This window comes from Podarcis gaigeae (assembly GCF_964106915.1).
Source record: "Podarcis gaigeae genome assembly, chromosome: 13".
NCBI lineage: Eukaryota > Metazoa > Chordata > Lepidosauria > Squamata > Lacertidae > Podarcis > Podarcis gaigeae.
Genome location: NC_139689.1, coordinates 39,896,206 through 39,909,533, shown reverse-complemented (window position 1 = coordinate 39,909,533; position 13,328 = coordinate 39,896,206). Strand labels below are relative to the sequence as shown.

The window sequence follows — 13,328 nt, the reverse complement described above, 5'->3', positions numbered from 1 at the left end:
TTTGCAGTGTTTGGGTTCCAAGTTGTTTGAGTAGCAAGGCGTTTGAGAACCGAGGAACCACTGTAACTCAGTAATGCACCTTATCAACCCCTTGGCAAGCTTGCAGATTTCTCTCATCCCTCCGTTCAAGCTGGATGCTTTTTGCGACGCGGTTGAAAACAGTTGCGGAATGAAACTTCTAAAGGCAAAAGTACATAACCGTTGTATCTCTGGCCCCCCAGGTTGCCCAAATACGCCTGCCACTTCATAGAGATGTGCTTGATGGTGACGGCAGATCACGGCCCAGCGGTGTCAGGAGCTCATAACACTATTGTCTGTGCAAGGGCTGGGAAGGACCTCGTATCCAGTCTCACCTCGGGCCTGCTCACAATCGTAAGCATTGAACAACAGCCGGGCGAAAGTCGCCAATGATGCCTTTGTTGGAATGTAGCCGAAGTTCTGTGCAGGATGAGCTTCAGCTCCCATAATTACAATGTAAAGATGGCCTTGCAATGGGGCGTCCTTTAATCTGTGTAGCAAATATTCTAGGGCGTCTGCATGACTCTTCTGCCCCCTATTTGCACTTTTTAGTATTACAGTGGTGCCCCGCAAGACGAATGCCTCGCAAAATGAAAAATGCGCAAGACGAAAGGGTTTTTTCTGTTTTTGCGTCGCTTCGCTAGACGAATTTCCCTATGGGCTTGCTTCGCAAGACGAAGTTTGTTTCCTTTTTCTTAAAGCCGCTAAGCCACTAAGCCGTTAATAGCCGCTAAGCCGCTAAGCTGTTAATAGCTGCTAAGCCGCACCACTGTATTTTGATTTTAGGATGATAACAACAACAACAACAACAACAACAATAACAACAACAATAATAAATAATTATTATTATTTATTATTTATACCCCGCCCATCTGACGGGGTTCCCAATTAAGGTTTCCACCTTGCAACCACTGTGCTTTTTGTGTAGCCAACTTATCTTCTCTACGTTACCTTGGACTGATAGGCAGGAAACTTTCCGGCGAGAGAGAGTCTGTTAGCTCTCTCTCTTCCAGTTCTTCTTCAGTTTGCTGTTCACCCCCCAGTTCGCCCCAACTTTTGTCTTCAGAACTGTGCCCCTCTGCAAACCATTGTTCCAAATCTCTACTGCTCCTGAGCAGCTTCAGGATCCTGGGCAGGGACAGGGGGAGACTCTCACCATTCCTCATCAGAGCTGGACTCCTCAGCCTGGTCTCTTGACACCCACCCATCCCCAGAAGTTTTGGTTTTGGTGTGAGTTTCTTTCTTGTTTGCTGCTATCCAGGGCGATAGGTTTGGCGGTGCTCTGGATGCAGCGGCAAAGATGTTCAGCAAAGCATTTGACAGTGGCATCATCCCCATGGAGTTTGTGAACAAGATGAAGAAAGAAGGGAAACTGATCATGGGCATTGGGCACCGGGTCAAATCGGTAGGTGCTGAGAACAGAGTCTGGTAGGGTGAAGTGGGAAAGGGGCACACAGCTGCCTGTTTGAAGTTGAGTTCCAAGGGAGGGGTTATTAATTGAGATTACTTTTTCCAAAGTGTGCCATTTCTTTCATTTCTCTTTTCCAAATTCGTAGATCAATAACCCAGATATGAGAGTTCAGATCCTCAAGGATTACGTGAAGCAACATTTCCCTGCAACGCCTCTACTAGACTATGCACTGGAAGTTGAAAAAATTACGACTTCCAAGGTATCAACCATCTCTTTTTCTTTTTCTCCTCCCCCCCTTTTTTTGGGGTGACAACTTTTTAAACCTTGGTCTTTTTGTCCTACCCCATCACTCTGGGAGGTACATGTTTATTTGTTTGCTTATTATTATATTTATATCCCATCTCTCTTCCCAAGGAGCTCACGGTGGTGTAGATATTTGCCCTCCCTCTCCATTTTATCCTCAGAACAACCCTGTGAGGTAGGTTAGGCTGAGAGGTGGTGACTGGCCCAAGATCACCCTGTAAACTTAATGGCTGAGTGGGGATTTGAACCCGAATCACCCAGGTCCTAGTCCAGTTCTCTTAACTACTGCACCACACTAGTTTTAAGTATACATAAATATTGCAAGTCCAAAAAATAAGAGTTACTGGGCTGTTGTTTTATTTTACTAGCCCATCTGCCCCAGTATTCTTACTCCTCATCACTAGTGATACATACAGAGCCTGAAAAAAAGGATGTGTCTAGTTAGGATGGACGGTTGGGAAAGAACTGTGCCAATAATAATAATAATAATAATAAATAAATCATACATACATACCCTGCCCATCTGGCTGGGTTCTCCCAGCCACTTTGGCCAACTCCCAACAGAATAACAATAATAATAATGTATAAAATATCAAACATTAAAAACTTCCCTAATGGGGCGGCCTTCAGATGTCTTCTAAAAGTCAGATAGTTGTTTATTTCCTTGACATCTGAAGGGAGGGCATTCCCAGAGGGCCGTCACCACTACCGAGAAGGCCCTCTGCCTGGTTCCCTGTAACTTTGCTTCTTGCAGCGAGGGAACCGCCAGAAGGCCCTCAGAGCTGGAGCTCAGTGTCCGGGCTGAACGATGAGGGTGGAGACACTCCTTCAGTTATACTGGGCCGAGGCTGTTTGGAGCTTTAAAGGTCAGCACCAACACTTTGAATTGTGCCCGGAAACATACTGGGAGCCAATGCAGGTCTTTCAGGACCGGTGTTATGTGGTCTCGGCAGCCACTTCGAGACACCAGTCTAGATGCCGCCTTCTGGATTAGTTGTAGTTTCCAGGTCACCTTCAAAAGTGGCCCCACGTAGAGCGCATTGCAGTATTCAACTGTAGGTGCAAGGGACCGGACCTGAGAATCTCAGGTTCTTCCCATGGCCCAGCCCTTGTTTTCATGTTCTGTAGGGAATGTTTTCTGTACCACTTAGAACCTGAAAGCTGTGGTACCTCTTGCTGTGGAGAATCTCGGGAATAGGAGCTCTATGGCAGTGCCAGGGATCCCTTTAAAGTCTGTGTTCCCTCACTCCTCCACATGTGACTAAACTTAGGTTTTTTAATTTCATTGGTTCCACTCTTAAGTAGATTTGTATGTCCCCCGCCAGAGAGATCAGTTGATAAACGCCTCACAATTTATCACTGAAATACTTCCAGCTGAATTCAAGTCCCTGCATGTTGCTACAATCTCTTGAATCAAGAAGCTTAACTTTTCCATCCCCCCCCTTTTCTTCCACCCCAGAAACCCAACCTCATCCTCAATGTCGATGGGTTCATTGGTGTGGCCTTTGTTGATGTGCTCAGGAACTGTGGCTCCTTCACACGGTGAGCAGTCTATTATTCTCCAGCTGCGTCTGTATTGTGGTTCAGAAGTTTGGTTATGGTGAATCACCCTGATCAAATGAGACAACTGCCCCCAAGCATCTTGGGTGCAAGTGAGTTGAAGTAAACCCAATAGGTAGAAGCTGTAGTTTAGAGTCGCAGCATGTGTGAGACTTCAGTCAATCTGATTAGTTATTTTATTAGCCACAGGCAGGCTTAAATAACATCTTTTGATGCCCCAGTTGCCACCTCAGATGCAAAAGAGGTATGTGGAAAAGAAGAGGCCGATGGATCAGGCCAGGGGCCCATGTAGTCTAGCATCCGTTCTCACAGTTTTCCAACAGATTCCTGTGGAAAAACCTGCAAACAGGACCCAAGCACAGAAGCGCTCTCCCCTCCTGCAGTTTCTAGCCTCTGGTATACAGGACGTGGGTGGTGCTGCGGTCTAAACCACTGAGCCTAATGGGCCTGCTGATCAAAAGGTTGGCGGTTCGAAACCCCGCGACAGAGTGAGCTCGCGTTGCTCTGTCTCAGCTCCTGCCAACCTAGCAGTTCAAAAGTACACCAGTGTGAGTAGATAAATAGGTACCACTGCAACAGGAAGGTAGAAGGCGTTTCTGTGTGCTCTGGCTTCCATCACGGTGTCCTGTTGCGCCAGAAGCGGTTTAGTCCTGCTGGCCACATGACCCGGAAAGCTGTCTGTGGACAAACGCCGTCTCCCTCGGCCTGAAAATGAGATGAGTGCCGCAACCCCATAGTCACCTTTGACTGCACTTAACCATCCAGGGGTCCTGACCAGTAGGTCCAGTTGTGGCCGACTCTGGGGTTGCGGCGCTCATCTCACTTTATTGGCCGAGGGAGCCGGCGTACAGCTTCCGGGTCATGTGGCCAGCATGACTAAGCCGCTTCTGGCAAACCAGAGCAGCGCATGGAAACGCTGTTTACCTTTCCACAGGAGCAGTACCTATTTATCTACTTGCACATTGACGTGCTTTCGAACTGCTGGGTTGGCAGGAGCAGGGACCGAGCAACAGGAGCTCACCCTGTTGCGGGGATTCAAACCGCCGACCTTCTGATCGGCAAGTCCTAGGCTCTGTGGTTTTAACCCACAGCGCCACCCACATCCCAAAACTGCAAAACGAGAACTTGCAAAAGGGGTCCTTTACCTTTTACCTTATTCAGAACCACTGCTGGCTGCAACCATGGAGCAGAGCATAGTGATCATTGTTAGTAGCCTTGAGTTTGTCCAATCCTCTTTTAAGACCACACAAACAGGAGTGTGTGTGTTGTAGGGAAGCTACACTGCTGCCATGTGAGGTATGAAATGGCCTTTGTATGTAAGAACTGTTCGCACTGTCCCAAGTACAAAGTAAGATGGAAACAACTCCCAACGGCTAGAGCATCCTTCCCTGACCTCGTGCCTTCCAGATGATGTTGGACTCCCAAGTCTCCTCAGCCCCAGCCAGCATGGTTAATGGTCTGGGATGATGGGAATTGTAGTTCAGCAACTTCTAGAGGGAACCACACGAGTTACACCTGGTTTATCCAGACCCGCAGCAACCCTCCAAGGTCTCAGACAGAGGCCTTTCCTGTTCCTGCTTCCTGTGATCCTTGTGAACTCTCCCCAATACCATGTGTTTGCCCGGTCACTGAGCTATAACCTCTTGACTAAAGTATATTAGAAGCTTCCATCATTAAAAAAATAATAATTCATTGCCAACAGCTGAGTTGCAGCGGGGCCTAAGGGATAGTAGGTTTGCACAACCAAACAATTTCAACATAGAAGTATGGTCACTCATGTTACCTTGACTGGGTTGTGATGGGAAAGCTCGTTTAAATGTCAGGAAAAAGAGCGTCTCATCCCTGGCAACTGCTCTTGCCTCCATCTTGATTTTTTTTAGAACCAGGATTCTGCGGTATGTGTCACATGGGAGCAGGGATGGTTTCTATGTGGCTTTTATATGTTAGCCAGCCTTTGAAAATATGCAATGCAATAGGATTAATGTTTTAAGCAAGAACTGCTTGGTTTGTGTTTCAGGGAAGAAGCTGACGAATATATTGACATTGGTGCCCTCAATGGCATTTTTGTGCTTGGTAGAAGTATGGGGTTCATAGGTAAGTCCTAAAGCGCAAGTTTTCTTCCTTAAGGCAGTGGGGCTGGGCTGGACACATTTTTATATTGAGGTGGAGAACTTCAGGCCTGCGTGCGAAATCAGGCCCATCAAGCCTCCCTATGGCCCGTGAGGATAGTTTGGCCAAGCCACACACCCCCTTACCTATTGCCTGACTAGTTGTACAGTGGTACCTCGGGTTACAGACGCTTCAGGTTACAGACTCCGCTAACCCAGAAATAGTACCTCAGGTTAAGAACTTTGCTTCAGGATGAGAACAGAAATCGTGCCGCGGCAGCAGCAGGAGGCCCCATTAGCTAAAGTGGTACCTCAGGTTAAGAACAGTTTCATGTTAAGAATGGACCTCCAGAACGAATTAAGTTCTTAACCCGAGGTACCACTGTATATGACGTCTGGGGAAAGGCAAGGTTTGGACAAAAGAGGCTTTGGCAGCCCTCATTGTCAGGGCTAGGGAAGTATTGCTTATAGGGCTTCCTCAGTGCCGAGAAACTGCCGATTATCAGTGCTTGGGTAGCATCACACAAAACGTTTTTTGCCCTCAGTAGTTTGATTCCTAACTGTACGGACCAGAAACGGGTCGTCTTGACACCCGTGTCAGACTTGGCTTGACCCACCGTGTCAGACTTGGCTTGACCCACCTGTCAACCTGGGACTGTCAGGAGTTCAGCCTACACTTGAGTAGGACCCTGGCAGACACACGTGCCCAACTGGGATGTTCCCTCCCTCCTGGTCGATTGTTCAGGAGCTTCATAAGCTTTCTTCAGTCCGAACATCACAGCAACCAAAGCCAACTGACACCGGCACACAGAGAGTTTGTGCACCATGCGCGTGACAGACTTCAGTAACAGCATTTTGGCTAGTCTACTTTATTTACATATAAACATACACGGAGCACTGCAACATGGCTCCCTCTCTCTCTAGCATCAGACAGCAAAGAGAAAAAGGACAATAGTCCCATTTCACGGAACACAGTAACACAAACATCCTGTCTCCGTCACTTCCCACTCTGTGGAGTCAAAACATACACCGTCATGTGAAAGACAACAATCCTATGACTGCAATCACGGAGCAGGAATTTTAACAGGAGGTATGGAGATAAGGATCTGCCGCAGCCAGCTGCTTTTATGCCACCTGAGTTCATTTGCGCTGCAGAGCTGCAAAACCACATTCTTGCTAGGCTGTACATTGCAAACCTTGATCCCTCCACAAAGGGATAGGCAGATTGTTCTATACCTTTCTCCTCTTCCATCCAAGTTGCCCATCCCAAGCTGCAGAGCAGCGACAGCCTTCCACCTTCTTCTAGGCCCCTCTCCTACATAGGGCTGGCAAAAACCTGTGTCCCCACAGTTCCCTTGAGACAAAGAACACCTTTGCACAAAAGGGGTGGCAGGAATTTGTTGCAGACCAACAGATGCTGCGGTTAAGAGTGGTAGAGTTGTGTTTTGGGTCTTCACCTCTTGCTCAGCAGTTCCCGGGACTGTGACATGGGATGGGAAGAATTTTAATTTCTCCTGTTTTAGTTATTTTTTTATTTTACTTTAAGAAAACATTGTTTCAATTGAATCTGAAAGATTGTACACCGTAAGAACCCTCTGTGTTAATTTCAGGGCATTACCTGGACCAGAAGAGGTTGAAGCAGGGTTTGTACCGTCACCCTTGGGACGACATCTCCTATGTTTTGCCGGAACATATGACCATGTGACAACAACAGGGGGCGAAATGAGTTGCCTTTATGAAAGGCCAGTATGGGCACGATTGTACTATATGCCCCAGCTGCCGATGTATAGGAAAACGAGGACTGGCTGGGCTGAAATTCTATACAAGGCAGATTTTTTTAGCCCTAGAAGTGGATTCTATTAAAAAAAAGATAAACCAAAACCCTTCGCTATTTCCTGCTGTATTTAATATATATAAGCAGTTGCACTGTCTTGCTTGTTCTGTGTTTTTATTTTTCTCCCCTCTGCTTTTCTGAAATGTTTTCTGACCAAGTTTTAATGTTTTTATTTTGATCCATGACCTCATTAGACTTGAAGAACCAGGGAGTCATGACTCCTGAATTACCAAACCCTTGAAGAACGTTGTCCTCACAAGCTGTATAATTTTGTGGTACATTTGTCCTTTTTTGTCTTCTGTGTGTTCATCTGCACAGTCTGATTGTATTTCTAGTCGGGGTGGGGGGGACTACTGCTGATTTAATAAGCCATTCCAAGTCGGGTGTAGTCATTTTAAAATGTAAACTGGTGATATAAGCTGTTCTTCAAAACTGTGAAATCTGCGAGTATTCCAGTTTCTGTATTTATGCAGCTAATGTTTTTACTTATCATAAAATAAAACCTAGATCTACGATTCTTGCAAAGACTGACCTGTCAGTCAACTTACAAGATACACCATCTCTTGGCCCTTAACTTATATTCACAACAGTATTCAGTGCTCTGTCTCTGTATCATATAACCTGTCTCAAATAAATAGTACAATAATAAGTTGTCTTGGTTTGATTTTGTAAAGGGGAGGCGCAGAGCCCCTTAAACCCAAATTTGAGCTACCTATGAAGAAAGTATTTTTACGTGACAAAGCTATATGCCTTCCCCAAAGTGGTAAAATTTGGCTCATATTCAAGGATATAGTTATTTTAATTATCAGCAATAGATTTTTTTACTGTGCTACCCCAGCCCAGCCCCAAATATGCTTTGTTTACTTTTTATCAGGCACAGTCACATATTTCCCTGTTCCTACTTCTGCACCCATTTTCCACCCTCCACTTTCTTCAGTTAAATATTCCATCCTCTGTTGAGTGTGTGTGTGTGTGTGTGTGTGTGAGAGAGAGAGAGAGAGAGAGAGATTGAGAAACCCCCAGCCAGTACTTCATGCTTGGAGTGGGGGAATTGTTCACAGAAGACAGCAATTTACCACCCACCTCATCCCTTCTTCCTTTATAAACAATGGATGCTTATCATATAAGCTGCCATGTCCCTTCCTACTAATAACTACTTCTACCTTCACAGTTCAAGAAGGACACTGACAAACTGGAACGTGTCCAGAGGAGGGCAACCAAAATGGTCAAAGGCCTGGAAATGATACCTTATGAGGAACGGCTAAGGGAGCTGGGCATGTTTAGCCTGGAGAAGAGGAGGTTAAGGGGTGATATGATAGCCATGTTCAAATATATAAAAGGATGTCACATAGAGGAGGGAGAAAGGTTGTTTTCTGCTGCGCCAGAGAAGCGGACACGGAGCAATGGCTCCAAACTACAAGAAAGAAGATTCCACCTAAACATTAGGAAGAACTTCCTGACAGTAAGAGCTGTTCGACAGTGGAATTTGCTGCCAAGGAGTGTGGTGGAGTCTCCTTCCTTGGAGGTCTTTAAGCAGAGGCTTGACAACCATATGTCAGGAGTGCTCTGATGGTGTTTCCTGCTTGGCAGGGGGTTGGACTCGATGGCCCTTCTGGTCTCTTCCAACTCTATGATTCTACCTGTTGCCTTGTGATGCTTTGCTTTCCCCTGTGAATCTGGCATGAAACAATGTGTCCCCTGTGATGTTGTCGTTGACATGCTTTTTAATTTTTTTTAATTTTAATTTTTTATTGGAATTTTATTTACAACATAACACAACCCCCCAATAGACATTAAACGTGAACATAACATACAACAATACAAACAATCAAATAAAAGACTTCCTTTATCCTGTAACTGGCCTCCTTATTTACTTCTTATAAACTCTGTCCTTTATGAATAATTATTAAGATTTTTCTAATTACCACAAAGTCTCCTGCAGACATTAATCAAAACAAGTCCAGGTATGTATTTTAGGGCACTGTTTTGTGAATGATTCTCTACATTTCCCTGATGCCTTTTGAAACTCTTGTCTAGTGTGATCTCTAATTGCCTCTGTTAATCTAGCCAGTTCAATATACTCTTAACAGTTTATCTTGCCATTCCTTTTTTTGTTGGCACAGTTTCTTTTTTCCAGTTTTTAGCAATTAGGATACTTGCCGCTTCTGTGGCATAGAGGGATATTTTTCTGATCTTCTCTTGCTATGCCTGTTTCCATTATCCCTAGTAGTGAAGGGCCTCAGAAATAGAAATTCCAGCATGCAATTATCATGCTACTGTTACAAGGTGAGCAAGGCGATAGCAGGCAGACAAACAAAGAAGCCTTCAAAAGGAGAAACATGAAATGTTAGAGCCTGATTGGATAAGAATGTAGAGTTTCACTCTCTGTTGATTTGTGTCAGCTATAAAACGTGGGCACACCCTGATTGGGGTGTGCAGATTGCGAACATATTGCACCGCACCATTTGCTATGCATATGCAAATCAAATAAAGCTACTTGAAACCTGAATTGGCGTTTGCCTCCCTGTGTCCAGTCCGTGCTCCAGAATATCCGAGTCACATGCGGTCCAACAGTAGAAACGCGTTGTATTTTTCATAAAGTTACTCTTAAACATTTTTTAAAACTCGTCATACACTGTGTTCCAGAAGCGCTTGATTTTTTCACAGGTCCACCAAATGGTGGACATGTTTGGTACATCGTTGATATGCTTTTAAATTGTTTTATTGTGTCCCACCCAACGTAATGATGGACGTTGGGATAGCGCAGTGGGTAGAGCATGGGAGCTGTGGAGTCCCTATAACTGCCTTGTTCAGTACAGTGGTACCTCAGGTTACATACGCTTCAGGTTACAGACTCCGCTAACCCAGAAATAGTGCTTCAGGTTAAGAACTTTGCTTCAGGATGAAAACATAAATTGTGCTCCGGCAGCGCGGTGGCAGCAGGAGGCCCCATTAGCTAAAGTGGTGCTTCAGGTTTAAGAACAGTTTCAGGTTAAGAACAGACCTCCAGAACGAATTAAGTACTTAACCCGAGGTACCACTGTAATTATTCCTATTAAGACTGGAATGAGGTGCTGGCTCACAGAAACTCAACGCCTGCTTGCACCTAAGTTGCTTTTCTGATCCCCTGTACAACTTGTTCTGAGAAACCAGCACTAAAAAGCAGTGGGGGAGATGATGGGAGGTGAACCAGTTGTGGACAGGGGGCAGATCTCTGATTTGTAATGTTGATCTGTGATGTTGTCTTTCACCAATAAAGCTCAAAGAGGACACAACAGTTCTTTCCTACTAATGCCTGGTGCTAGTGTAGGGGTTTGTGTCAGTATCATGCGGGTACTAGGTCCTTTGTTTACTTTTTTATTGATATTGCCCCTCTTCCCCCCTCCCTCTATTTCCCCCCCCAACCGAAATATGTCTGTGGCAAAAGTGTCTTACTAAACATAAACGAACTGTGATGAAGACCCCTGGACTATGGTTGGCTACTGTTGCTGTGCAACAGAAATGTTTTAATATTTGTTAAGTATACTCAGAGTCCTGTAGTGATTTTCATGCTCTTTATTGCAGCTTGTAAAACAGTGATGGAATTGTCCCCCAAACCTCAGGCTTTTATATACATTATTTTACAAAATGAGTCCCGTCTGATTGGCTGGTTCTGCTTCCCTCCTGGAGCCTGATTGGTCTTTTCCTGCAAACCAATCAGTTGTTGCATTCTAGGACCCTGCTTGCCTATTGTTCTAGGATCCAAGCTTAGTGCATAACAATTTGGAAACTAAAAAACAACAGCCCCCCTCCCTTATGTGTTGCATGGAGAAAATCCATAGAGAAATTTTTTATCTCCCACTTTCCTAACACTGGGCCTAGTGGGCATTGTGATAGGAATTTTGAAGTCTTAGATATATGGTAATGTTTATAAGTGTACCAACCAAGCACATACATAGATAAGCACAGGAAGACCGACCTGGAACCATTTTGATTCCTGAACTGACCAAATGTTTTCTCTGCAAGGTCAAAGTGGGAAACCTCCCCATTGTCTCTTGCCTCACAAATCCTGTCTTAAGGACACATTTAAGATATGAATAGGGTATGAGCCTGTGACCTGGCCCAGGAACTAAGTATTTATCATTACAAAAGACTGGCCAGGCTACCCAGGCAATCCAATCAGGTAACCTGCCAGACAGGAGAAAAACAACATTCAAATTTCTGTTTAGACCGCCTTTTCTGTGATGTAGGTGTGATGTATCTGAGGGTGGTCTCAGGTTACACCCCTTCTGTGATGTATGTATGATGTTTCTGGGGGTGGTCTTGATCTACAGGGTGGCAATTTCAAAAGTCTTTATAAGGCCTTGCACGCCTTTTTCAGGGTTCCTCTTCTCTCCTGCGGGTGAGGGGAGCACCCTGTTGCAACAGATCAATAAAGATCAGGCTTACTAGCTGCTTTGCTTCTCAATATTCTCTGGTTGGCCTCTGTTATTCTCTCCTACCAATAGGGAACCTACGTAAGAACTCTATATGGGCTCTTGGATACCCCATAAGGGAAAAGGGCAATTTTTATTTACAACAGCATCTAGTAATGATCATTGGGTTCAGGACATATAAAAGAAAATGCTTTTCAAGCAGTTCCTAGTCAAACTGTGGCAGTCATTCCCACAAGAGGTAGCAATTGCCACCAACCTGGATGGCTTTAAAAGGGTAGACAAATTCAAGGAGGAAGAGGGCTACTAATGGCTACTAGTCACGAGGGCTATGCTGTCTCCACAGCTGGAGGCATCAGTGCTTCCAAAAAACCAGTTGCTGGAAACCTCAGGAAGGGAGAGTTGCAATGCTCTTGTGCTCAGGTTTGCTTGAGGGTTTTTCCCCAATGGGGCAACTGGTTAGCCACTGTGAGATCAGGATGCTAGACTAGAGGGGCCACTGGCCTGATCCAGCAGGACAACGCTTATGTTCTTGTGTTCAAATCGGTGTTGCCTCCCATAGATTACAGATGGGCAGATACTCATGTTAGAATATCTACAATTAGCACAACTGATGCGATCATTTAGAGGAATATTGAGACAAAAAACAACAACTAGAGAATGGATAGGGACACGGTTGGCGCTGTGGGTTAAACCACAGAGCCTAGGATTTGCCAATCAGAAGGTCAGCGGTTCGAATCCCCGTGATGGGGTGAGCTCCCGTTGCTCGGTTCCTGCTCCTGCTCCTGCCAACCTAGCAGTTTGAAAGCACGTCAAAGTGCAAGTAGATAAATAGGTACCGCTCCGGTGGGAAGGTAAATGGCATTTCCGTGTGCTGCTCTGGTTCGCCAGAAGCGGCTTAGTCATGCTGGCCACATGACCCAGAAGCTGTATGCTGGCTCCCTTGGCCAATAAAGTGAGATGAGCGCCGCAAATCCAGAGTCGGTCATGACTGGACCTAATGGTCAGGGGTCCCTTTACATTTACCTTTAGAGAATGGATAATATTTAAGAATTATGTAAAACTTTATTGTACAAATAACTCCATATTAGCAGAAATTGAGTGATATTTGTAAAGAAAAAGATCAAAGGAATGTATACAAAGCAGAAAGAAATATTATACAATGTAAACCTGTGTAAAAAAGAACATCAAACAGTATAATGAGAAGGATGGGAAGGACAGTGCGGATGAGTACTTTTACTATGTAAATAGCTTTCTCTCTCTCTCTTTTTAAATTTGATTTCTTTGTTTCTTATCTTTATCTTTTTTTTCTTTATAAATTTTCTATTTTATAGAATTTTCTTTTTTTTAACCTGTTAAGAGATAGTACATAATGTTTGTATAGACGTGCAAATCTTTTAATCAATAAAGAATTGATAGTTTAAAAAACCAAAAAAACAAACAAATCGGAGTTGCAATGATCATGGGAACCCCAAAGGTCATCCAGTCCAACCCGCTGCAATGCAAGGGATCAGAGTACCGGGACTTTTTTTCCTAGGGGGGGGGGGAAAGCACTGATTACAACCATTTGCCACGGTGGAAGCTGGAAGCCAGTAACACCTGGAGGACCACTAGTTACCCACCCTCTGCCCTTTCCTATGAGCAGCTTTCCACCGCGTGGGAAGAGACGGCGACAGGGCAGG

General features: G+C 44.9%; 1 protein-coding gene and 1 long non-coding RNA gene across 3 annotated transcripts in view; one reads left to right on the top strand and one right to left on the bottom strand.

The window, feature by feature from the left end:
- The window catches only part of ACLY (ATP citrate lyase), a 60,064-nt gene extending 52,181 nt beyond the window's left edge, over positions 1 to 7,883 (top strand). For both annotated transcript variants that reach the window (XM_083709124.1, XM_083709123.1), the window contains 6 exons: positions 222 to 372; positions 1,280 to 1,423; positions 1,575 to 1,688; positions 3,192 to 3,274; positions 5,310 to 5,386; positions 7,011 to 7,883. In XM_083709124.1, coding sequence (XP_083565250.1) covers positions 222 to 372; positions 1,280 to 1,423; positions 1,575 to 1,688; positions 3,192 to 3,274; positions 5,310 to 5,386; positions 7,011 to 7,105 — 664 coding nt within the window. In that variant the 3' untranslated portion in view covers positions 7,106 to 7,883. The remainder of the gene's footprint in view (positions 1 to 221; positions 373 to 1,279; positions 1,424 to 1,574; positions 1,689 to 3,191; positions 3,275 to 5,309; positions 5,387 to 7,010) is intronic.
- On the bottom strand, positions 7,210 to 9,067 carry LOC310830321. The gene is made up of 2 exons (XR_014557582.1): positions 8,875 to 9,067; positions 7,210 to 8,397 (listed from the first exon to the last, which is right to left on the bottom strand). It is a non-coding gene; the product is annotated as an uncharacterized lncRNA (long non-coding RNA).
- Positions 9,068 to 13,328: the final 4,261 nt, after the last annotated feature.